The sequence below is a fragment of the Larus michahellis genome, chromosome 16 (genome assembly GCF_964199755.1).
Source record: "Larus michahellis chromosome 16, bLarMic1.1, whole genome shotgun sequence".
Classification (NCBI taxonomy): domain Eukaryota; kingdom Metazoa; phylum Chordata; class Aves; order Charadriiformes; family Laridae; genus Larus; species Larus michahellis.
Genome location: NC_133911.1, coordinates 8261440 through 8288508, shown reverse-complemented (window position 1 = coordinate 8288508; position 27069 = coordinate 8261440). Strand labels below are relative to the sequence as shown.

Here is a 27069-nt window from a genome sequence, read left to right as displayed (position 1 = left end):
CCAAGTCCACAATACTTAACCATCCTGCTTAACCCATTTTTTGAAAATCTAGTCCCAGAGTTAATTGATTTAGCCTTCATCATCATATAAATCAGTAGTGGACCAAAGTAGAGAACTCAGGGCCCGAACTCCCAGTCTCTTGTTCTAGCTAGAAATTTCTGCAGCAGACCCATGCACACACATTAATCCAGCATTTGCAGCTTCAGTTATCACAGAAAAAAGTCCCAGCCAAAAGATTTGGGATTTCACCATTTCTGTCTTACCTGGCATCATACTGCTGAAAGCTATTGTTCTCTGTCCAATAAAATCACGCCCAATTGGATCATGATCCCACACAAGAAACCGAATCAGTGCAATCTCTGGCATGTGTACTGTGAACACCAACGTTTCCTCCCACATTGGGTTAAAACCTCGGAATGAAGGAATCAGCTTTTAGATATTTCATTCACAAGATGCAAGAAGAAAGAAGACTGCCTACATAAGGAATGCTTAAACTGCAATGTTATTCTCGTTTTCCTAATAGTTTGGATCATTGTTCTTTGAAAATCCAACACTCCCACTCACTTCAGTAGGAGACACAACAGCACAAGAATTTGCAAGAAACATAGTTGGATCCTACTTAAAGTTGTCCACGCTTTCAGCAGGACAACCTGACCTTCTTTTGAACACAGCAAGCTCCAAATATCCTTCTCTCACACACAGTGAGAAGTCAGACAAATGACCTGTCTTACACCAAGACCTTCACAACATTATACCAACTCAGTTGAAGAATTCAAGACCCAAGTCTGATTAACATCAAGAACGCTTAAATCAATTTTTCAGTGCTTTGCCCTAACAGGCACCAAATTTCATCTACTTGGATCTTTATGAACAAAACTTGCCTGAAGAGGATGTTTCAGTCATAAAAAAACCCTAAAACCCACATAATCTTACCGTTATCATCAACTACTCTAGTTTGTTCTTTGAAGCAATCAACAGGTAAGCCTATAACTTCTACTTCAACAAATGGATCTATAATCTGGAAAACAGAAAGTAACAAATATTGAAAAGAAAAAGAGACAAAGATGAAATTCAAGCACGTAGCTTTGACAATGTGAGCATTGTATATTATAGTCTTAATAATTATTGGTCCTGAGCCTTTCTGTAACGGATTATTATGCTGATGAGAGATCTCTGTCTAAATTATCTAAAAGCATAATTTAGAATAAACACGTTTTATGCATTTGTGATCACTTCTCTGTTCTAAAATGAACTTTAAACACTGGTCTTCATATGAACGCTTTCTAATTTAGTGGATATTTGAGTAAAAGCTTTAAAATATATTCAAAACCGACATGTACAATGAATATATTCTAAAGCAGCAACATTAAAACAATCCCAACAAGAATCATCTGTTAAAAGTCTCAGCATCTAGAAAATCATCATGGCACAATGGACAAGGCAATGGTCAAAACAAAAGGGACATATGAGTTGTACCTAATTTATATGACCTAATTTATTCATGTTCTATGTCTCCTGAGCTGTAATTGCAGGAAGTTAAATCCTCATCCTTAGCCCAGCCAGTATGGAAATAAACCTTCTCCAACATACAAGAAAAATCACCAATTGCCCCATACCTCTCCTCTGTCTCCCAACATGGAATCACGTGGTTTTGGGAGTTGTTGACCACTGATAATTCTTAGAACCAGCTGTTTCTTCAATTGACCAGGCAGTGGGTCTTCAGAATTTGGATTAAACACACCTGTAAGAATGGGAAGATGCATAATGTGAAGTAAGTGCAATTTTGGGGATGACTTTAGTTATAGATACCTTCTGGCTTATTTGCTTCTAGCATCAGAAATGCATTTTTAAACAAACAATAATAAGGATCCAAACCCACTCTTCTCACGCAATAAGTGACCCACTTATTTTGCTCAATTTGCTTACCTTGACACATGCAGTTTGGTTTGAGGACATAACCACAATTCCCATTGGCACTAAATTTGGCCCGGTTCAGTTGCAGCATTCTTCCCTCTGACTGGTAGTTTAGTGCAACTATTTTTAAAAAAAAAAAAAAAAAGGTGATATTACTTACTGAGTACATTACTGAGTACATTAACAACATTCTTCTTTGTAGAACCAAGTTAAAGGAAGGACACTAAATACTTTTTCACATTTGACTTCTTGGATCCAAAAACTCAAGTGTTTTATTAAAAAGAATTCTCTTATATCATATAAATCAGAGCTTCAAGGGAGAGAAGCTCTATAAAAGAGTCTGAACTCTGAAGTCCTCTTGCATTTGATAAGTTCAGCCCAAACCATGCCATTCATTTATTTCCATTTGCACGTAAGACATATGTTTGAGGTAATTTATCTAGGTAGCAACAGAGAGAGTACCAAGGAGGACTCAACTGTCAGTAAAGTTGGATGAGCAGAGAACTCATAGTATTTTAAGGGGTGATTCCGGAGCTCCTATTAAAACCTCCCTCCCAAAATTAAACAAAAATAAACAAGTTTTCTTTCTGCTCACCAAGTTGGCAGCCTGCATTCCAGAATGGCTGGGGATTGTAGTTGCTAGAGTCCACACGATAAGAAGATGGGTAGATGCGGGACAACTGATGCTGGTTGAAACGTAGATACTGTGCTGGCTTTTGCTGCAATATCTGGTGGGCTTTTGTTTCACTGAAAGATGAAACCTGCCAGCTGGAAGAGACTACAAAGAAGAAAGGAAGAGGTAATTCTCCTTATTTATTTATTTATTATCTAGGTAAAGCATTCAAAACTACATAGCACTAGTTCCTTATAACTGTCAAGCATCGTTTGAATACATCCCACTCCGAGAGAACTGTGCTTTCCTTATATTACAGCAAAACCATTATGCTTATCGGAGGAGTTATGGTTGGGAAAATGAATATAATGAATGACCTGAATCTTCATTAAGAAGTTTTAAAAAAAATACTGTACGATTTTTTTAATTTGCTCAAGGAAAGTATGTTTTCTGGCAAGCAATTCTTTCTTTCTGACACCTTTTACTAACACTTGATTCCTGTTAAAATAAGATGCAGAAAACTTAGAAACAGGACTGAAATATTCTAGAAATTAGTGCTGATATTTCACCAGATTTGACTTAAAAATCTAAACTTTAAGCTTGAAATGCTCTTCAGACCATTCTGCCCAAGAGCATAACTAAGTCCCTTGTTATTTCCCAGGATGTAAGTGTTGTGTAGCTTGTTGTTTGCAGCTTTCATACAAGCTAGCAAAGAATACATGTGCACTACTTACTACCTGTAGTAACTGTTTCTCCTTTATGGAAAATGTCACACAACTCTAGACTCACTTGGTGGATTCTGAATGAATTCTCTATACAGCAATTATTTTCAGCAGACTTTTAGTTCAACCTACTTTCCGTTTCAACATCATGGATGCCAACAGACTTGGTGTATTTCACCAGGTCAGAGAGTGCCCTGGACAGCTTCATTGTTTTCTTCTGTCGGTTTATCCTAAGAAAATAAAAAAAAATAATTTCGCATGGATTAAGGGGTAAATGTTATCTTTCATATTTAAAAATAAATCAGGGTAAAGAAATCTAAGAAGGTTGTCTTCCACGAAGGAGATACTTAATAGTTTTATGCCACATAGAGCTTCATTGTCAAAGCACAGAAGTCATAGAACCAACGGCATGAAAGTATAGAGTAAGTCCTGTTCTTGCATGTTAATGGCAGACATAAGTATTCACCTTCTAAGATGTGGTGGGAAGGACTCTAAATTGCTTTGACCAAAAGGTGCAGTATCTATTAACATATATATTTACTTCTCAAATCAAGTGCTAACAAAAAAACTTTTTAAATCCCAAAGAAACAGTTAGAAAGTAATGCGCTGATCCTCCTCATTTGCTTCAGGTTAAGCGATAACTAACACCATATCTACTAACCTCCCAAAGAAAGCTCCAAAGTATCCTAGAGAACTGCTTGATCTGATTTCTTACTTTTGAAGCCTGAAGCTTACACAACCATTCTGCAAAGGATCTTTGACGTCAGGATTTTTGAAGAGGCAATTTCAAAAGAAAAATCATCACCTGGATGTGTATGCAACTTCAGTTGGCAAATTATGAAACAATAAAAAAAAACACAACCAACTGGGACCAGATACACTAGAAATCCACCTTAATGGATTCACTGGGCCACCAGTCATATGGCCTGTATGTCAGCTGGATGAGATGGTAAGAGCTCAAAACACATACAAGGTCCACTGTACTTTGCTAATTAGTCTGAATGGCACCAAGAGGTCATTCTGATGATCTTGTGGCAGACATCAGACCTAACCTTACACCAGATTCCTGTCACGTGCCTGCAGCCTTCCACAAATTGGCTTCTAGACCTGAGGCAGATCTATTTATTGGGTACATTTATGTAGGTGTCTTTTTTAGAAACAAAATTGCCAAACTACTTGTCAACAAACCTGCTGTAATGTACAGAGCTCCTGGCTAAATTTCCTTGAGAATCCGAATCATCTTCACCCTCTTCCAGACTTGTCGCCTTTTTCAATTTGCTTCCTTTTTTCTGTGCCGCAAGGAAATAAAACCATAACGTCATAGCCATCTGATCAGTGTTTCAGCAGCTGGATATAATTATGCTTTGTTATGCCAATGAGTACGTTACTTACAGAAAATGGTAAATGACAGCTTTTGTAACAGTACTGCAGGAGGATATGCATGCACATGGGGAAGACTCGGCCCAAGGTCAGAGCCTTTTTATAAACGAATCACAAATCCTCAGATAAAAGGTGCAAATGAATTTTTATGTTTTTCAGATTAGATCCTGGATACTTTTAGACCTTGATGTAGACTGAAAATATGTGTTATGCACAATTATAACCAGTTATCCAGCCTACCTATTCAGTGAACAGTCTGACAGCAAGCCTCTGCCGGACAACGCAGTTATGATCCACCTCTCCACCACCATGTGCAAAGGAAAAACCTATCCAAGAATACTTAGGGTAGACCTAATGTACCGAGTGGCTCACCTTGCGTTTAGAAAAACTGCCCATCAATGACCGACTGTGCCTTTTATTGGTACTGAAGTCTTCCCCAGATTCCACATCATCCTCAAGTTTACTCTAAAGAGACCAAATAAAGAATAATGTGGCAGACCAAATAGAGTGCTACAGACAGCATATTTGAATGTAATCAGAATTAGCTTGGGAAGCAATCCTCCCTAAAGTGTCGACATAACTGGACCAGACCAATGCAGACTTTTTTTTTTTTAAAAAAAAAAAAACACCAAAGCAAAACACAAGCTGAGTACCAGGCCTTGTATCCCAGCAATAAATGCTATCATTGTTGTCCATGGGAACTTTCAGAGCAGGCAGAAATCACACAAAAACCTAACCCCAACTTTATTTTCATCCAGGCAAAGTTTGAATGCCCCCATACCACATACATTCATTGTATGTGGTACAGACTGGTTTGTAGCTTAGTATTTGACAAGCATAGTTTAACAGGACTTATTTCTGCCAATTGCCCAGTTTTACTAGGATACTTCATGGTAAGAAACACACACAATTCTCGTTAATCCCTAAAAATGTACATACTCATTGGTGCCACTGGTTTTTAACATGACCTTACAGTTTCATTGTTTCCTAGATTAATAAAACACAGCCTATTCTGGTTAACACCTATGCAAAAGGATTCCCGAAGTCTTGGCCTCATAGTGGATCTTACAAGGAAAACGGTGCGATACATTATGTAAATCCTTAGGCTGAAAAGTGCATGCAAAACTCATACCATAGGAAGTTTTGGGAAGCTGATTTTCAGTTCTCATCGAGTTTTAATCCCTCGTTAGTACACCTGCTCATTATTGGCAGATCTCCAATGTTTTTCATTTGCATGCAACAATCTTCCTTAGCTTTTTCTGGCTTATTACAAATTCTAAAATGACAATGCTTCAAGTTCATGAAGTCTGTGGGCTGAGTACATTGTTACATATAAAATTAAAAGTACAAATGTAAATGCATAGAACATAGAGAACCGAGGAAGAAAAGCCCAACTTTCATATGCACTTTTTATAATGGAAAATAAAATTATTTCTGTTGAAAAGTCATTTCAGGTGTATATTTCATGCTCCAATTGCTGTGTGAGCAAGAAAAAAAGCTTTGTGTATCTGACAGTGATGTTCACCTGGCATCATCATTAACTGAATGAATTCAGCTATGAATCTGAAGTCAATAACCTCTGATTTATTCAGTAAGCTATTAAAGACAACAAATGGAATTGCTAAAACACCTGTTTCTCCGAAGTCACAGGAGAAAGTCATCGGACTTTGGAGAAAGAAGTGGTTAGCATTTCAGTTTATATTTTGAAGGACTGCCACATCTCATTATTCATCTGCAGGAACAGACTGTCCCTCTGCATCAAGCATGAATCATAAAACCAGCTAAAGTCAAAATCTCATTATCAGCAAATTAAACAGAAGCTTCTACTAAATGGACATAAATGCGAAATTTATTCTTACTTATAATATAGCTTTTATATAAGCAACATGAGGTATTAATAAGATGCCATGACAAAATATTACAGAAAATATTACAGAAGGGAATGTGTTTTCTTAGATAATGAAATAGCCAAATATGTGGTGTCAAGGTAGTCATCCAAAAATGAAAAACACAGCTTCAAAATCCCAGTTCCACCTTAGTCTGACTGAGGACACAAACCTGATCTCCCACATCCCAGGTGAACGTTTTGGCAATCTGATTACTCTTGAGTTGTATTATTCTAGTTAACCTAGACAGGGGACAGGGACCTAATGGCAAATAGACTCGGCAAAATTCTTGTTTTAAGGGAAGTGCTGAGCATTCTTTAGTTTCATTAGTACTACGATAGTTGCAGACGCCTCAGGTAAACTGAGCTATCTCTACTGGGGAGTCTCAAAACAGATTTAAAAGCCCAACTTTAGACACACACCTTTGAAAGGACAAGCATTATTGTTATAAAATAACAGTAGTATGTAGCTATAGAGACAAACAAAACAACAATCGGATCTAGGGAAAAGTACAGTAAAACATATTCACCTTCTTACTGTCTGATTTTAGACCAGCCTTTCCTGATGATGGTAGAGTGGTAACTGTAAAATTGTTTGGATCTTCACAGTCACGGATTTTGGATTCTTTTATCAGTGAGTCAAGTTTTTTCTTTGCTATATTCTCCACTCTTTTCCTATTAGTAGATGCCTACAAACAAAACAGAATCATTAAACTAGGCAGTGATGGGGGGGGGGGGGGGGGGAAACACGGAAAAAAAAAGAAGAGGTTCTTCATTTGCACAATGTGAAGCCATCATCTGCAGCTCGGTATCAAACTTCATGTAAGGTATGGAAGCACATGAGGCCCTGAAGTAGATGTTAGATCTAAAGTATAAACAGATTGTCTGACGTGATGAGAGAATAAAACTAATTAAAACAGTTCTAATTAAACCAAGACTGCCTGTTAGCAGAACTACCCAGATGTAATGCCTGTTACAAGCCAAGGATATGCTAACATAGAAGTAGTTATTACTGAGATGACTCCCCATACTGAACTGGATTAACATATGCTATGTTTCGCAGTACATATTTAGTAAAAAATCTGATCTATTCCATTGTGCTGCCCAATAAGCCATTCATCATAGAAATTTAACAGTAATGGATACGTGTGGAAACTCTGAGTATACAGTATTTCTCTCACACATTGGGGATGATGGACAGCATTCACGTGCTATGTCAAGGTTGACTCTGCAGCTACAATAGTTGCAAGATTCTGTTGGATGGAATGGGAGAAGCTTTTGAATCTTGATTTCAGCAGTTCAAGGGCAAAATGTGAGAGAACTGTTATCTCCGTCTGTGCACATCATAGCCCATGCGAGGAATTAGAGGAAACAAAAATAGAAATACAGAGCTTTCTTTTTCATCCATTAGGCATAAACTCACAATCCCAGGTCTTTTAAGAGGTGACAGATTGTGTTTTCTCAGTAGGCCTTAAGAATTCCCAGTTAAATTTGTCATGAAACAAGTTATGATTTTCTGAGCTCTTCAAAATTTGGCTTGAAAAGCAAACCAGATGTAGCAAATCTCAGATTTAAAGCATCAGTAAACCTCATAGCAAAGTGTACCGTTAGTAACAGAGACAATGAGGTCAGCAAAGCGATGTCTACTGAGCCTTTAGTGAAGATAATACACTCAGCCGTAACATGTTATTACCTAATTTTATTATGAATAATGACACCTTTCTTACTGGCATTCATTTCTCCATCCATTTAATGGAAGAAAAATAAACATTATTTGACATCTCTTTATAAATAGCGTATGTGTGGGCGAAGTCAAAAAGAACCATGGCAAAAGTAATTTCCAGCAATGAGAGACCCGCTAACGTTTCTGCCTGTTCAAGCATCTGCATTAGGATCCTCTTGAAACAAACCATCTTTAAGCCTAGAAATTATTTGGAAAACTTGCAAAATCAGGATCTTAAGTGCCACAGCGCCCCTGATTTCAGCAGGGTTGTCAAACCACCTGCCTTGTTTCCTTTGGATATTGGAAACAGTCTGCCATGCCTGGGATACAGACAGAAGAACTAGAAAACAAAGGAAAACAAGCTGAGAGAACTTTGTTGATCACCGTGAAGTTTCAAAGTCAAGAAAAGTGCAATTCTCATTTTGTTCAGTTTGCATAGTTCTAGTTTCCCTGTACAGTCAGCTGCACAGGTAGCCACTAAGCAGGTTTTAAAAGTTTTTGGTTTGGCTTTCAACTCATTTTCTCCTTGTTCAAAATGGTCATTCATGCCTTGATACGGGTCTGATCTTACTTAGGTGGAAAGCCTGCTGAACTGAACTGTGTCACCACTGGCTTTACAATACCTTCCACTTTGAAAACATGCATTGTGTAAGAAGAAAGAGTAAAAAATATGAAGTGTTAAAACACCACAGATCTCAGCTTTAAAATACTGAAACATAATAATTTAAAATACTAAACCATAATAATTTAAAAAACTAAACAACTTATTTTCCCCCTTTGGTGGACTTATTCATAAAGAAGTTTCTCTTTTAGTTTTAGATGGAGAAGATCAAATCTATAATACAAAATTAGGAAATAGCCTGAGGGAGAGAGGACTGAAAATGCAATCTCTCTCCAAGGCAACCTAGTTTATGTTATGAAAGGATTTTGCTGTGTATTTTATATTGTTTCTGTAAGGTGCAATGTCACTTGCCGGAAGATTAAAATGACAAAAAAAATTAGCTTTTAAAAAGGATGAAGAAATAAGAGATGTTCAGGTTGAAGCAAGCAGAGATTCTCCATTTTAGCACATCCTTACAGTAAAAATCAACTAAACCTAGCATGCAGCAAACCAAAAGGGTGCTCTGCAACAATGACGACAATTTGTCATAAGTAGAATTTTTCTTCTTTTCTTCTTCAGCATTGGGGGGGAAGAATACCATGGTACAATAAAGAATCATGAGATACTACTATTTAAAATATTCAAAGACCAAAATTCCAAACATGAAACATAACCACTAGAACTGGTGCTGCCTAGTATGCACTTCTGTCAAATCTGTGCCCATGAAGGCTTAGAACCTACAAGACTTGTGATGAATCCCAAAGATTAGGCCACGTTCACATTCCAGAGAACTCATACAAGGTTTCTTCTCGCAGGCATGGGAAAACTGAACCTATATTTACATTCAAATGGTCACTTAACTTACATCTCCATTCATTAGTTTGCAGTCATCATCAATCTCATCAGCACTGTCCTCATCAGAAACTTCACCTTCCTCTGCATCATCACTGATGTTGGCTGGAAGTTTCTTCCCCTAGAAGATAAAATGATTACACAGGTAGGTTAGCGTGCAGCTCTTGCTATCACACATTAGTATAAATAAATAAATAAATAAATTATTCAAAGCATGCAACCAGGTTCTTATTGATTGAGAAGACATTTGTTCAGAACCTTAAGTACCAGGTTCTTAAAGACTGCTTTTTGTAAAATGATTTGTTAGGGTATAAGTGATAACTAGATAGAAATCACAAACAAAAAGAGGGATGGAACAAACAAAGGAGGTTTTTACCTTAACTAGTATCTTTCCTTTAAGACTTGCTGGAGAAGGGAGCGTGGTAGAATCATCATTGTGCACACAAGACAGATCCAGCTTGTCTCCCAGAATTTCTGTAAGATACTGAGCCATCTTTTTCTGCTGAACGACACTGCAATGGTTCTCAATTGACAAGATAACAGGGTACCTGTCAGAGACATAAGCAAGTATCATCAACTGCAAGTTTAGCTTTTATGCATTAAGAAGATAAGGGTTATTACTGAAACCCAATGAAACCCCCAGGGGTTAAATAAATCAGTGTGGGCACAGGACTGATACCCCCACTACTCACTGCAAACTCAACGGTCAACTTTTTGACAGCCACAGGATAGTTAAACTTCTGCAATCTGATTTGATGCATTTTTTTCCAGAGCATGCTTTTCGCCTTCCTTCACTACTGAGCCCTGACCTCCACTTCCTATCAAAGAGATTCTAGCAAGACATTCATAAGGAAAACCAAAATAGCCAGTGCCTTCATTTCTCCTCTCCAATCAGTACTTCAGCCTTTTAGTACTCTCACAGGTAGAAGCAAATCATAGAATCATAAAACAGTTTGAGCTGGAAGGACCCTTAAAGGTCATCTAGTACAAGCCCCACTAATAAATAAAGGTTCCAAGAACTGAAAAGATCCCCAAAGGGGCTTTGTCTTTAACTTCGCACTTCCAAAAACCAAGTAATAAACTTGTTGTGTTAGTTCTTCCATGAAAACTTTTCTAGCTAGCAACAGAGCAGTACATCCAGAGATATGTGGTTAAACTGCCAGCTATTCGCTAAAAACATTCACTGTCAAAACATGTTGATCCTCTTGTCTTCTGTGAATGGGATAAAGACAACCCCACAACTATGTGCAGAATGCCCCTACTCAGTCAGTTTTGCCTTGCTGTTTCTTTCTGAAGGCTTTCTTCCCACAGAAAACAACTCAGAATTCTGTCTGGCATATGTAGAACCAGGTTAGATTTTCACTGACTGCCTTTACAAGGATGCTCGGAAACACTTTATGGTCCCGAGACTCAAAAGTTGGCAGAGTGTATACATACTCATTCTTGATAAAGGCATATTTGTTGATAGTTTCAATCACATCTTTGAAGAGAATTTTGGAAGTCAAAGTGTATCCATGGTGGACAATTGGTTCACCATCCGGCCCATCCCAGCAGTCAACTGTAGAAGAGAAACAACAACAACCGTCAGACAAGTAACATCTGGGGCCACCATCTGTGGAAGACTATGAGACCCTGCAATTCCCTTCAGCAACCCAGCCAGACATGTACCCAACAAAGCAGGGTATAGGTTCATCCCCACCCTTCATCTTTGTCTCCCTCCTCACTGTGCTGAATGTCCTTCCTCTGAAGAAACTTCCTGGCCTTGACATTCTACTGTGTACAGATGACTGGTCCCATTGTTTGAGAAAGCAAAAAAGCAAAAAAGATCTCCTTTGACAAGTGCTGAAGAGTATTATGACAGGAAGAGAGATGACCTAGCATAGCATTACCTTCATTACACTACAGCTGAACCTGAAAAGGAAAGTGGAGAATCTTCAGCAAGCTTCTCACACCACATGCAAAGCTGAGACATAGGCATCTCTAGCCTTCTTTGGATTTTGCCTAACCTTATTAATTAATTAATATGTTTACAAACATATTGCCACAAAACGTTTTACTCCTCTGAAGCACCCACTGGCATGCCCACAATCTGACCTGAGCAAACTACAATAAGGGCCTTTTGAAAAATTGTGAAAATGCTTTGATGGTCAGGATATTATTAAAAATTATTATGAAACAGGTACTGTCTCAGAAAGGCACTACGAACATCAGAAGGGATTTCACATAAAGGCTTCCTGGTCACTGCAGAGGCCGTCAGCACTTCACGTAACAGAACCCTACTTCCCTCACCAGGAGCCCTGCCACATTTCCCCGCTTGGCTGCCATACACTCGGCTAGAAAGCATATACACCAATACATTCCACTGAACGTTAGTGTCCTCCCTGCAAAAATATTTTTACATTTTTTTTTTCCTCAGTACCAACACCACTGCTCTTCAAATGTCTGCCTAATTTCCAAGCTCAAGAAATTCATCCATTATATGGTAACATTATTTTGTTGTTCTTTATGAAAGGAAGACACTATTTTACTAGGCTTTTTCCTCTAGCCAATTACCACGTCTTCTGCAGAAGTAACGAGTCTTCCTTTACAGAGGAGAAACAAAACTGTGGAGCTTACTGATGATTCTTTTTTTGATCTTTACCTTCTACGCAACGACAGCCAGATTGTAGCACCCATGCATACATGTCCACCCTGGACTGGGACATCAGTTGATCTCCCATGAGGTAGGTATTATGTGAAGAGGTAATGAAATAGTGACTCAAAGGATAACTCATGTCCTGATTCACTTGGTAGTGTTCTGGGTTGAATATGTCCCCTGACGGACTCCGCATGTAGTTGGTGAAACCTGTAAATAAATAATACTATAAATAATACAAGTTTATTCTTTTTGTTGCTGTAGCCTTCCTAAAACCAGCCTAAAAATGTATCCCTACTTACATGTTCATGAATGTAAGATAAATAAATAACACTACAACATCCTATCACAATTGCGATTATTGCTTTCAAGAAATTTCTAGTTGCTTTGTACATTTCCTTGCTCTATGTCTTTCCAGAAAAAAAAAAAAAAAGTCTATTTAACCCAAACCTGATATTTTAGGCTTATAATTTTTGTCAAAAGACTCTACTGGGACATTAGGTCGCATGGCACATAAAAGCCTCCAGAGATCTGCAGACATATCCTGGCATTTTGATCACATACACACAGACACTTTCACAAGACAGACTAACATTAAAAACTGTTACTTCCATTTCAAGTCTCCCAAAAATTCTTTTCATTCACGACCAATGAAAGACTAAGATTTCCATTGACATCCTGGCTTTAACAGCTGTTGACAGTGATGTCGTCTTTATTCAAAAGGTCTCTGCTTCAAGACTTCTAATTCTCATGACATTTCACTCATTATTCCATAAATAAAACAGTGCCCATATGAAAATCCTGCCAAACTTCTACAGGTCTTAACTCACTTTCTCTGACAGTGACAGACTGGTCCCTTGTTTCACTAAAGCTACACAAGGCAAAATATCTCCAGTCCTCAAAATCAGTCTCGAATACTGGTCTACAGAACACAGAGAAAATGAGCTTGAATAGAATTTGAGATAAAATGTCACTTTTTTGACTGTTCTTATAGGCTTTACATTTTGTGTTGATGAAAGCTTTATTAAAGGAGAAGAGCTGATAAATACAAATAGCAGCCAAAACTTTTTGAACAATATCCTAGGGAACCTCAGCTTAGCCTAATTACACACAAATTACCTAGTCTCAACTACACACAAAGCCAAGAAAAGCATAACTTCTCTCTGTGTGTGCACACATAAGTGTACATGTATATGCATGCAGACACAGATCTACGTTTTCTAAGCATTTTTTTCCTCTTTGTCAGTACCGAATGCAGCACCGTGCCCTTTGTCAGCTCCTCAGCCACCTCTGTTCAGATGTTATCGTCAATGCTCTCCAGCATCTCCTGCATTGGTTAAGCTCTAGATTAGATACATTCCATTCTGTTGCACTTCCAGTAAGTTTCCCATAAGGAGCAGAGCCTGTTAACGTGAAGCTTTTTTCAGTTGTCTCAGAATAACCTCACCTGATGAGGAGATCTGGAGCAGACACCCAGCAGAACGTCACCCATGTTGGACTGCTCTCTAGTCCTTACACATAAGCTCTCAACTGTTTGCTCATCCATTCTTAGGCAAAGCAATTTTATCGATCAGGCTGGTTTTTTTACAGTTTTTCTTTCCAGTATGAAAAAACAGAATTACTTGGAAAGCCTAGTTTTGCTTTTCTAGCTAAGAGGAAGGCAAGATAATGGACCTGATTATTCATTATTTATGTGATTGCCACTGACTGTAAAGCACCAGTAAATAAAAACATTATTATGTGAACTGCTACACTCACTTTGCATTAGTGTAAACTTTAAAATAAACTTAAAATTTAGTCTGGAAGTAGAACAGACCCAAATCCATCCTAAGCAACCATCATTTCTTGAAAAAAAAACTAGAACCCTGCAACCATCGTTTCTTGAAAAAAACCCCACAACCATCTTACACAATATCCCACTTCACACAGTATACCAAACTGAACTCATATGTTGCCACTTTTCACTATGACAATACACCGACAGAAATGGACAAGATTAGTTTTCAAAAGGTCCTAGAATTTTTACACAGAATCTAATTCCTGAGGAATGTATTCTGTCATTGGAGACAACAAGATCTGGCAGATTTACTATTTAGGGGAAAGGATTTAGAATCAGTCCTCAAAATGCTACCATCATGATGGTACAACATTGTTATATTCAGAGCAAAGGCTTTAGCACCAGAAATCAAGAAAGCATACTTCTAGACAAATTTCACCTATCACCCCACTTCACATGTTTACTATGGATCACATCACTCCTCTTATCAAAACTTAAAGGATTTCCAAAAATACCTGCAGGAATGATGCAACTAAATTCTACTGTATTTTCCAAAAGCAGAAATAAAGACGCATCCAGCTCCAGCTGACTTTCAATGACTGCTGCTTCATCATGATATGTACCTTTAAAAATCTTCAAAAGAGTACCAATTTCCCCTTAGGTTCCTCAGCAAATAATAGATATTGAAAAAAAACCCCACCTTCTGAAACATACTCTACAACACGACAAAATTCTATGACTATACATTATGCAAATGAATGCAATATTCTCATAAGCATTTAAAAAGTTGCCTCTTTCCTACACAAGCTACACCAGCCAGCTCACCGTCAATCCCCAGAGCTCCCTCCTTCTTGTTCTCCAGGCAAGGCTCAAACTGGCTGATGATTTCCAGGCAGTGTTCTTTAGTCACATTTGTCATCTGTAAAAGTAGCAAAAATGAAGTGTTAAGTAGTAATCACATCTTCCCTTAGATCTTTTCCCCATATACAGTTTAACAACTGTCCAGATCATCAATAGTGGTACTAAGGTTTTCCAGTTACCCAGTGAGATTCTCACTCCTGTCAATCAGTGTCACGTCAGATAAGAACTAAACTGCTTCGTGAAAAGTTTCTGCCCTATTGGCAGCTGCCCAGTGACAGCCAATAAAGACAGAGTTCTGCTTTGTAGGTCAGATCTGGTTAGAGTGTTATTAGGCACAAAGAGCAGCCAAACAGAACAAGCTTTGTCACAAACCAATGGGATTTCTTGTCTTGTAGGATTAAAGGATTAGTTTGCATTATCAAAGGGTTTTTACTTTAAAATAAAACAAGAAAATGGCTCATCTTCATGCAGCAGATAAAAAAATCAGTTACCAGCAGGGTAACAGAGAATCGGGACATAATGCTCTCAGAAAGCTCCTTGAAGAAATCTGTTAACTTCAAGGTTGCTTTGCATTCTCAACTGAAAAAGGAAAGAGTACAAAGGGAAATACATGTTTGTAAATGCTGTCATTTAATAAAAGAGGGCCATTTATGATAAGCTGTAGTTTTTTTTACCTTGCAGTGTTTTCATAATTCAATATTAACAATATTATTTAATATTCCTGCTATTTACTGTTGATTTATCCTCTAATTATTATTCCTGCTATTATTTAATATTCCCGTCCTGCGTGGTCCAGCAAAGCCCTTGTCAGCAAAGGGCACTGCCAATAAAGTGACCAAATTGATGACCGTTTTGGCAACATAGGAGTCTTTGCTTAGGGGGAAATGAAACCACCAGCATGTCTGCTACCAGATCAATGCCTTTTCTGGGGGTAATTTAAAACCTCATAAATAAAAGTAAAAGAAGAGGAAGAAAAAAAACCCTAAACCTTTATTTGCCCATACATTATAGGTTTGGTGGGTTCAAAAGATAAATCTCTGGAACAACAGGTTTTTCTGGTACAGCTTCAAACGCGCAGATGAACACTTCCCCTGTACATATTGTATGAGAAAGAGTAACACTAGGCAAGGGAGAGAAGCCCCACAGGCATGAGTTGTCCACGTCAGTGATTAGCTGAGCTGATTTGTGTCCTGTGGGGAGTGTTCATTTTCCTCTCACCATCTGGAGGATCAATTGACCAATGAAATGGAAACATACCCCACTTATCTAAAATGATAAGTGCCAGAGAGGTGGCTTTTTTATTCATTCATTTCTTAGACAACATTTGGCACCGATGGAGATTTATGACTTACAGGCATCCAGCTTCAAAAGAGATGAGGAGAGGAAAAAGGCAAAGATGAACCAATGCATTTGTTCCTGCATTGACTGCATCTTCCTGCCCAGTTATTTTTCCTCACTTCAGAATCATCCACAAGTCTCCAGATGAAAGACCATAGGATCATTCAGGGACCTCAAAGTCATCCGGCCCCAAATCCTGCTCAAACCAGGGTCAACTACAAGGTCACATCAGTTAGCTTAGGGTGCTACCTAGTCTGGTCCTCAAAACCTCCAAGGACGGAGACTGCAAAACCTCTGCAGGCAACCTCTTCCAATGGATGAATGTCCTTCTGGTACAGACAGGCCTAACTGTCTATTTTTCACACACATGACAACAAAGTTCTCACCCCTTTAAAAAGGCAACGCATTCCCAATGGCCAACAGAAAGGCATGCAGACTGGAAGTCTTTTCCTGGCTTGGGCCTACCTTCTGTTCAGTCTCCAGAAAGCGTCTCAGGTCATCGGTATCTAGGTAGTCCTTGTGGTTGCTGTAGGTGAGCATTAGCAGGTACAAATCACGTCGTGTTGACATCATCTTATAGAAGGCGCAGAACTCATCAAAGCCCAGCGTGCCCTGGTTATCATCCGTATCAGCCTCCTGCATTACACAGCAATAAGGCAATGAGTTACCCAATTGCCCAGCAATAGCTTGAACAAACTTTGGATAAACAAGCTCCTGCATGAGAACAAAGCAACACTGAAATTAAATGCAGGCTGATGCTGCCTGACATGGCTACTCACTGTATGGTCTGCTACAACAGATTGATTTATCAGGCTGATGCTTGTCATTTGAATGCTTTGCACAGCTTTCCCCTTTGAACCTCTTAAATGTATGCATTAGTACATGAGACAAGAAAAAACTTTTAAGGTCTTTATTGTTCCACAAGGACCCCTGCTTGAAGGATTTCTTCTGTCTATGGCAATGAAGTAAGACAGTGTACGCTGCAAACGTCTGGCAGAATTACCCATTCATAAAACCATCAGAACCCAAGTCATCTTGAAATTTATTTTATATCCAGGATTTGTGAGCCATAAACTATACGATCTGCAAGAATACTAATTTTGCAAGTGAAGAAAAAATCATCAGTAAATGACACTATATTCTCTGGTATATCTATTCCCTACAACACGCATGTTTCTTGGTTCTTTACTTTTTGGGGTCAGGTGCCCTAGCCTGTGATCCAAACCACCCTCAGCTGTATCAGCAATCCTACTTACTGTTTGCACACAGTGGAGATAGAATTTCTTCAAAGAAATCTTGTGAGAGTCTGGTCACAATGGGACCCACACAATATTGTAACTATTTGGAAGAGAGATTATGGAATTACCGTGTTTCCTAAAAGCCTGTCCTAGAAGCATGAAAAAATGAATGAGAAATTCTGCCAAGGGAAAGTATGAAAAAGCAAAGCTGCAATGCTTCCCAAACAGGATAGACAACACTCGCCCATTTTATGAAAAAAAGCTTATCCAGCACTCCCTACTCTGTTCTCAATAAAGGAGTTATCAGCATATTTCTTTGCTCACTGTCACTGTAAACATTTTTACACACATTTCAGGCCACAAAATTAAAAACCAAATCGGGCAAGTTTCTACCAAATCTTCATATTTTTCACTGAATCTCCTTCACATACTGCCATAGAAACGCACTTGTATCAATTGAGGAAAATGCTGGTAATAAGCTCTCCCAGCCACGGACAGCAGCGCTGAGCAGCCTTCCCAAGGCCCTGCTGTCCTGGCAAGCTGGCATCAATTCGCAGTTATTTGCCCAAGAACGAAGTACTGCCACAACCTGGCAGTTTATTCTAATGCACCCACAGAGATTTTTAAAAACTTACACGAACAGCCTCCACTTTCCTTGTTCCCAAAGGACACCCTGCACTTACTCCCTACTCTTTAATCTTGACAGACCTCACTATTTTATCTCTCTTCCAGTCTCACACTTCAGCAGTTCCAGAGCCCGTGTCATGAAGCTGCCAGTACCATGGAGAAAGTGACTGGAAGAATGAGGAGTCACGAAGTCATAGAAGAAGCTTCTTCAGAAATGAGTGCCAGGCGAAAATAACAATGAATTTGTGAGTAAGAACTAATAAAAATGGCTTTTCCTATTGTAACTATGGCAACACTTTTTTAAACAACTCACTACTTTTTTAACTAGAAAAATTAATATTCAAGGTAACTTCCTTCAAGACCTACATATAATCTACCCTACTATATCTTATAATACTTGGTGTAGCTATTTCATTAACCAAGAGATTTGTTTTTCATTTCAAGGCTGCTTAATATTCTGATTCTAAGCTACCAAACAGCAATTATATTTTCAGTTGAGACCAGCTCGGTTTCAATTATGCATTGCTTGTGGAAAAAGCAAACCTATTTTTCTTTGTTAATAGCATTTCTAAAGCACCCGATACGTGTAGTAATTGTCATTGATTACAAACAGTAAAACCAATAAGCACAAGTTTTTTTGTGTGCAAATGTCACAGCAGTTCACTATGATGAAAACTATTGATTCAACTTCTGCTTAGGTCCTTCACAGAACAGACTTTTTGATTATAAAAGCATATGCACCTCCATAGTTCAGTTCCCCAACAAATCAGGTCTAGGTCAGTAGAATGCAATGCCAAACAAATAGCTCTTAGCAGTGCAAAAAACATGACAGATAGGGAAGTTTGCATACTGGATATTTTATTAGTACCAGTTATTGGAGGATATTGTATACTTTACTGGATAATATTTATTACAGAGAACGTAATCAGAGGAGGAAACCCTACTGAGTTTCAGATCAAAAATTATAGCAAAAAATCAGTCTTTGTAGTGTGTGTCTTCCGTTATGTAACACCAGAAGGTACCTGGTGTAATGCCTTTTTCTATGAATAACAATTTATCTATGACGTGTTTCTGGAGCTCTCTTCAATTTACCAAATGGACTGTGTAGTATCTCTCATCAGAGTGGAAACAAACCAGCTGCTGAAGCATTTACCATCTCTTCTATTAGGTTTCACATTAAATCTCCATCAGCTCAATCCTTGTTTTAGAAAAAAATACATTTTTAGTTCTTACCTTAAACATTTGCTTGACCTTTTGTCGGGGCAGGTTCACATTCAGTTTGTGCATTAGCTGGAGCACTTCACTAATACTCAGACTGCCATCACCATTTTTATCTGCCTCATCAAATGTCTGCTTCAACCACATTGAACAGGAGTTAAGGAACAGCATGGAATATCAAGGGATATTACTGAACGTTATGTATATATTATTTTTTTCATGTTAGGAAAGACTGTATATGAGGCCAGCAATGAAAGAAAATTCAAGGTAATATATAACTCTACTCATGTTATTTCAGTAACAGCTTCTAGACTTGCTATGCTCAACATGCAACACAAGCTATCTACCCATACTACAGCACAGAACTAACTTCTGAGCAAACTGCATGACACTTTGTCCTGTATAACCAAATGAAATGGTCAGCTTTACACAGGGAGGAAGAGCTAAAAGAATATACCTGTATGTTTTTCAGTTCACTCCAGTCATTCATCTCCAAATCTTGCCCAGAACAATCCTCTCCAATGACTCCTCTCTCTGTCTCTGGAAACAGAGAATACAATGGGAACTGCTTTGAAGCTTTGAGCCTAATGCTTACTTTTAGCAAAATAAATACTTAAAGGAAACCCTATGCCACTGATAGGTCTCCATAACTGTGAAATGCTCTCAGATAATATAAGAAGGATATTGGTCTCTGGTCCTTTGGCGTTTTGAGAGGCTGTCTTCATCACTGATCCCTGCCATCAGGTATTTTAGCCCTGTGATCCAGGTGCGTGCTTCCTCTCCACTGGAAGATACCAGGTCAAGAGATTCCATATGGTCTCCATAGTAGATGCTGAAGCAGCAGTTGGGATCAAAACTGCCATCGGCATAGCGTTGAAAGATCTCCGATTGCTTCCCCTCGCAAACCTCCTGAATAGAGTCGATAGAAACTAGAATGACAAAAGCATGTAGTTCATTAATGACTGTGTGCATGCCCTAGGGCAGACAGGATGCATTTATGCTGTAGAGAAATTCTGTAGAGGAAGGGCCCAAACCTCACATTGCAAGGTCCCGATTCACGCAGGGTTTCCCTGCAACTCATTTACAACATACTACACTACTGCAACCTGTAGAGCTAACAACAGCAGCTTGGTCTTCATAAACTATTAATTAAAATAATTTAGTGCCCTTTAAATTCAAGTACAACACTCTTCTTGATCACCTCTGAATGAACCAAATCCTTCATACTCATTTGTTTATAAGAGGGCAATACCCTAGAAGGAATCAGAAGAAAGGTTCTGTGATTGACACTCACTTTTGGCTTTCTCATTCTTTCGAGAGGGTCTCCAGCGAATACATGACTTATGCTCATCCAAATAATAGAAGCGGACCAAACCTTTGGAACTGCCACGGAGTTTGATCATTTGGGTACCAGCTTGCATGGAACTCATACATCTTTCCACTGAAGAGAGAAATAAAGTGATATTAGTAAGTCAGGTCTTGCTCCCTTTAAAATCACCTTTACAGGAAGAAAACATATCAAGCAGCTGCCAAATTAACAGTTGGAGTCAAAGGACAAGATTTCCTGTACTGTCTAATATAAGAGGTATGATTAAAAAGTCAGAAAGATTCTTGGCAATTGTGGACTTACCTGCAAACGTGAGTTTTCATTCCCATATTAATAGGTATGAAACATACCTATGTTGGAATTGGTGCAAGGTACATATCCTTCTTAAGACCAACTCGAATGCTTAATTTGAGCTCCTACAATATGTAAAACTTGTGCTGGACACAGTATGACATTTCACCTGGAAGTTTGGATCCTTGGCCAGAAAAAACTAACACAGTTCTATCCACGTCAGGAAAGTTATTTTCATTATGCCTCGTGTTTTTGCCTCTTAAACATACAGAACCCTTGTGGCATAACAAGTTTTTTTCACATTTCTCTCTTTGTAAATTCTAGAGTTCCTGTCAGCAGTATTGATGTTTAGAAGTACCACGGCTTCTTATGAAGCAGTTTAGTTCGCATTCTGTCTATCCAATTAAATTGAATCCAATTAAGAAAAAAATTTAATTACCCAACTTGGTCATCAGAAGTATTCTAGGAACCCTAAAAATAATTCAAAAGCTTTTATGTACAAACGACTTAAAGAGTTAAACCATTTTCACTGCCTTAAAAATTAACAGCAGGATAGTGATTAGAACCCAGCGCGTGACTGCAAAGATGAAGCCAGATTCAAAGGCTACGTTCTTATAAAGAGGTCTACAGTTAGGGTCAACAATGGAGTCATTTTATCCTACGCCAGTCAGGTAAACATAGATAACCTAACAAAAATCCTAACAAGTAGAAGGGGGCATTATTTTGATTTGCCTTCTTTAATATAAATAGTATTTTACTGTGCTTAAGAAGATTCCAAAGTTTTCTTCTTGGGAAGAAGCTGAAAGAGCAATACTGAGCAGATATTATTTGCACTGATCAATGCTTTGTGTAAGGCACTCAAATACAACAAGGAAAAGTGTAAATAAAAAACTATTGATATTTTTTCTGCCCTGTAACATATATTATGAGTAAATCCCCATATTTGGATTAAAGTGAATCCAAAATATCAGTTAACTATAGTTCTTTATGACTGAGTTAGAAAAAACACTGAATGCTAACAAAGTTGGATCTGTAGCCGTAACCTGGGACTATGGAAGATCTGTAATTTTCTCATAAGCACCCTAAGTTCAGAAGCTCAATTCTACAAATACATACCCAGATAAGCTGCTCCCAAGCTTGCGAACAATCCTAATAAGCAAACTCAGAAACCTCTGCCTATTAAAGCAGTTAAAAGATTATGACCTAAAAAGCCTAGCAGATCTATATAATTATATTTTAGCATTCGGTCCTAATTCATAAACATTTTGCCACTGCTTGCCAACACCCATGACTGATGAAACACAAAGCACATTAAAAACACATTAATAAGCAGAGTATAATAGAACTACTAGCAGCACACTTATTTGGGGGGATTTAGCTGAACTAATAATATTCACCTTTTGATCACACTCTAAATCAAACTACTACCATGTATCGGTTTCTAGAATAAGCACGAGGAAATTCAGACAACATCCCTAACTTGCTCATTAATACCAAGGTATCACAGCATGTCTGCAAAAAGGAAACCAGATTTGTAAAGGAAACATTTGATCTTTCACAAGAGAACGAGTCTGAGGCAAAGCTAAGCTAAATTTATCAGCAACATTATTTTGAAACTCCTTTAGTAAAAATACAACATTTTTAGCATGACAGAACAACACTAGGACTTCTGCAAACCCCACAAAAGCTTTATAGCCCGAACATTTGCTTCTCTCTGGAAGCAAGAATGCCCATTTTCATTGCACACACAGCCATCACAAAGGCATTGCATCTGTCTGCTGTTTACATCCCACTTTTACTTGCCATCCAGGCCAAAGAAAATAGTAAACTCTGGAAATAGTAAATCTAGAAAGTTAAGAAGGATTATCAGCTTTTCCTCCCATTTCTTCCATGGATTAAGTCACTGATCCTACACATTTGCTTCTAGATGTTGCAGCAAGAACCTAACAGATTTTTCTTCTTCCAAATCACTGAAAACCAGGTTCTCCTAGGAGGAGGCCTTTCCCCCGTGTTGTACTTTGTCCCTGGGCCCCTCCTCGGGGTTTGGCTGCGTTACAGACAGCGCAGCCAGAGGCCTTAGAAGGAACAAGTCTTGGAAGCAGCTCCCTCCAAGAGCTCCTGCGTTTGACGCCCCTGGGAGCCAGGCTGGGGCCGTGCCTGGGCCTGCCCCGACCAGAGGCAGAACTTTGAAATTCAGCTGGTGCAAGGAACTCAGCTTGACAACATTAATGCAAACCGTTAGCGACTGGCTACGTCCCAGGAATGAACGCAGACTCCTATTTTCTGCCAGGTCTCCCATAATGACAGAGCATAGTCTGCGACTCAGTGTTCCCTTGGCTTTTCTGCCCGGTCTGTTTAAGTAAATTTAAAACTATTACCATGTCCAATGTATTTATCTATTTTTTTCAGACCTAGAGATGAGTAGTGTAAATTACTTCACCGATTCTGGATGGAAGAATGAAAGCTAATATATAAAATATATATTCTAGTGAGTACAGATTTATAAACACAAGCAAATCCTGAGTTCAGGCTTTTATCAATCTGTACATACAGATTACAGATAAAACAGTCTCCAAACTAAAACACTTATTCCATGTATTCCAAAGTGCATCAAACCCCACACAATTCTTTGGGGTAATTTAAGTCTACCTCTCGGGCAAAAGCAAAAACACCCAAGAAAAGCAAGGTAGAGTAAAAGAAATGGAAAAATCATTGATGTTCCTGTGCTTTAGAGCTTGTATGCAGGCAATTTACTCAGGAAAATAACGTTCAACAAAGCAGATTAATTTGAAAGCAGATCACTAATAATACAACTAAATTTAAGCCACAATTCCGTAGAGCACATTGTTTACATTAATAAAATATTTACAGAGAGAAGGTGTTAAATTAAGAACAAGATAATCCCTCATGTAACATTTTATTTCTTAAAGCTGATACCTTGGCTTCAACCACAGATGCCCTTAGATGAAATCGATGTGGTCAGCAGGTATTAGTCATAAAAGCAAATGCTGTGCTACAGCTCAGAAGCATTACTGGAATTCACTACAACACCAGAAGCACCAAAATAAAAGCACACTTCATAAAACACACATTTACTTTGCTTTTACGTGAAGTAAGAATATATTCCTCAGCTGTTAAAATTTTAATAAGCATCCCTAGACAGATTATTTTTTTTTAATGCAGCTGTTTGTTTCTGTTGCAGGATTGTTCACTCAAACCTACCCAGGGTATACGGTAGCACCGCAGCTGCCCTGCTGCCTGTTCCAGCTGATCTGGTCACTGGACTGTTCTTTGGTAATTCAAGGCACAATTGCAATTAATGTTTACAGACATAAAGCTGAGTTCAGTTCTGTTCAGTGTCCCTGGCAGCTGAATGGTCAGACCACACCAAATACCTGTTTTAAGTATCCGTTAATATCTTTTTGGTTTTGGTGACACAAGGAGAGGAAAGTGCAAGAAACGTTTTCCTTCTTGTGTCAGAACAACAGCTTTTCTGGACGCTACCAACAAGACAGGAAGGAAAACCTTTGAGGTGATGCAGAGGCGTCAGCTAGGGGTAGCCAGACCAAGACCAGGAGATGGAGAAGGGAAAAGTGCACCTCCGCATCTCTACAGATGTACGTGCACTGAAACAAACACCCTCACCTGTCTGCAGGACTGAAAGTTTAGAGAACTAGAGAGACTGGCAGGAAAATTTGCGGGGGGGGGAGGAAGCATGGTGGTACTTATATTAAACAAAAAATAAAATCTTTTTTTCTGAAGTCTTTCACATCATGTCAATGAGAACAGCACACTGAGGAGAAGGCAAGTATAATTGCTTCTCCTTACCATTGTTCAGATACCTTCTTTAAGGATTCATTTCTATACTTCAAATAAAAATCCCTCAGCCTTGCAATGAATCTTTTTGGGTAAGAAATGGCTCCTAACTATCTTCAATTAAGGCTGAAGTTTTCCTCTTGGTGAAGTAATAGTTTGCACTTCAATAGCACCTTTTTGCAGAATTCAGTTGGGGTTCGACTCTCTTTTGATCTAATGAGTTTCCTCAATTTGCATCCGGACAAAATACAGACATGAAGAGAAGACAGATCTCTGTACTGCGGCAAAAAGGAATATCATAACAGAGCAGGAAACAGAAACAGAGAACACTTAGTTCCATTCTTGTGTTCTTACAAAGTGACTGACACAGTGAAAAGACTCAAAGCGGTTTTTCATAGTTCATAGTAATATTTATAGTTACTACAAAAAGTTTTAAGGTAACAATAAATAACAAAACTACACAAATCATAAATCCCTACAATTCGTCCTGACGAAAAAAAAAAAGAGCCCAATTTCATGCTTATTATTAGAAAGATGTTCTAATGTCTGTTAATTATTTATGGTTCAGTAGCATTATTGTCTTTTAGGAGTTTCTGGTTTGATGTAAATCTGTGAAGGAGTGGGAGTATTTTAGCATGTGAGGATGAAAAGAAGTTAGAAGGGTTGAGTCATTGAGTATTTTTATACATGGAGCAGCTTTGTCAAAAGATTCACGTCCAAAGTTCAGCACAGCCCCAGGTTACGTCCTACAGCTTTGGCCTGAGCCAGTCCCCTGAGAAAAGTCAGGCGGCCACCACCACACAGCTCTGCCCCGGTAACGGTTCTGACAAGACGCATCCTGATTGCGTGTTTCAAAACAACCCCTCTTCTAAATGCTGGAAGGGGGGAAAAATAGATTTCAGAGGCTTATTTCTCTTCAGGGCCTCCAGAAGATGCAGCATGTTTGTGAGCCTAGAGAAACCCCTCCAGTACATGGGCACTATAAGAGCAAGTGGATCCCTTAAAATATTACCAAACAAAACCAGCTTTCCCACATGCAAGCAGAGGACTCCCACACTTCTCATACATTCAGCACTGCAAATCCATTGAAGAGATAATAATTGCCACGCTTTTTAAACAGTCTCACTGGAAATGGTTTTGCAGCTATAACTGGCTCATCAATAGGTAAACCAAAGAACTGCCCAGCTCCAACTATTCCTGCCAGGAATATCAGTTTCAGTTTAGACAGGAGGCATTAAATCTTTTTAAAAAATCAATATATAAATATAATATTATAAAAGCACATAAAATATGGGGTTTTTATATATATATATAAAAAGTATATCCAGTACAGTGTGGTGGGAATTCTGTTCAGCTGAAAAGTCTTGGAATTAGAAGATATTTTGAAAATTCTGCATATGAACTGTACAATTGATTTCTGTGAGCTTGCGGAATCTCTATGACAGTTCATCATAGAACTGTCCTCATAATAAAGTCTCCCAGAATGTCACTTCTGACCCTGAAGACGTTCACTCAAGTAATGATCTTATCACAGAAGCTTTAACATTAAGTGTTGCCTACAGCAACCTGGTTTTGCTCCTTATACAGAATGCGCTAAACATACATAGAGATACACAGAGAATTTAGCATCCTCTGATTCATAATGGAGGCGAACCATCTGTATTTATTTATCTATTTTTAGCCTTTATACTGTACTTATTTTATATTTATTCTTTATTATTACATATTTAAAGTACAGTCTTTTCCTTACAATATGAACTCATTGAGGGAGATACTGGTTCAGTTTTCTCTTACATAAAAACTGGACTGTTCTTACTGGGTGGATTTTACTTCATACACACACAGAGCAAATCCCCAAATAAAAAAAACAAACAACAACAAAAAAACCCAAACCAAAACCACAAACCAGAACCAAAACACACAAAAACCAGAAAAGGAGACGTTGCCATGCAGTGAGTGGCACGATCAAGAGTTAACCTAAGGTATTTTCTGTCTACAGGGTTCATAGATCAGGTACAGCAAGCAGATTCGCATCATTATGCCAGGATCCAATTAAAAACCAGACCACATCCAACTTCATTAATCTTCATTTGTTTCATTTTGCATTCCTACAGCCGTGTGAGCCGGTCGTTCTCACCTTTTAAACCAACCATCTTATTACTAGTGCAAGAACTTTCTCCCCATTATTTGCTCTCACTGACTCAAGCCTCACTAAATCTCAGGACTCTCTACTATTCTTTTCATTGGCAAA

At 38.4% G+C, this 27069-nt stretch overlaps 1 protein-coding gene across 11 annotated transcripts in view; it reads right to left on the bottom strand.

Annotated features, from left to right (window-relative positions):
* The window catches only part of PLCH2 (phospholipase C eta 2), a 104209-nt gene that overhangs the window by 14507 nt on the left and 62633 nt on the right, over nucleotides 1-27069 (bottom strand). For all 11 annotated transcript variants that reach the window (XM_074560267.1, XM_074560273.1, XM_074560269.1 and 8 more), the window contains 18 exons: nucleotides 20679-20825; nucleotides 20070-20313; nucleotides 19400-19529; nucleotides 16767-16937; nucleotides 14928-15021; nucleotides 12332-12535; nucleotides 11128-11248; nucleotides 10067-10238; nucleotides 9704-9811; nucleotides 7045-7203; nucleotides 5002-5094; nucleotides 4438-4538; nucleotides 3382-3479; nucleotides 2510-2692; nucleotides 1927-2034; nucleotides 1617-1741; nucleotides 934-1018; nucleotides 264-410 (listed from right to left, as the gene is read on the bottom strand). In XM_074560267.1, coding sequence (XP_074416368.1) covers nucleotides 264-410; nucleotides 934-1018; nucleotides 1617-1741; nucleotides 1927-2034; nucleotides 2510-2692; nucleotides 3382-3479; nucleotides 4438-4538; nucleotides 5002-5094; nucleotides 7045-7203; nucleotides 9704-9811; nucleotides 10067-10238; nucleotides 11128-11248; nucleotides 12332-12535; nucleotides 14928-15021; nucleotides 16767-16937; nucleotides 19400-19529; nucleotides 20070-20313; nucleotides 20679-20825 — 2490 coding nt within the window. The remainder of the gene's footprint in view (nucleotides 1-263; nucleotides 411-933; nucleotides 1019-1616; nucleotides 1742-1926; nucleotides 2035-2509; nucleotides 2693-3381; nucleotides 3480-4437; nucleotides 4539-5001; nucleotides 5095-7044; nucleotides 7204-9703; nucleotides 9812-10066; nucleotides 10239-11127; nucleotides 11249-12331; nucleotides 12536-14927; nucleotides 15022-16766; nucleotides 16938-19399; nucleotides 19530-20069; nucleotides 20314-20678; nucleotides 20826-27069) is intronic.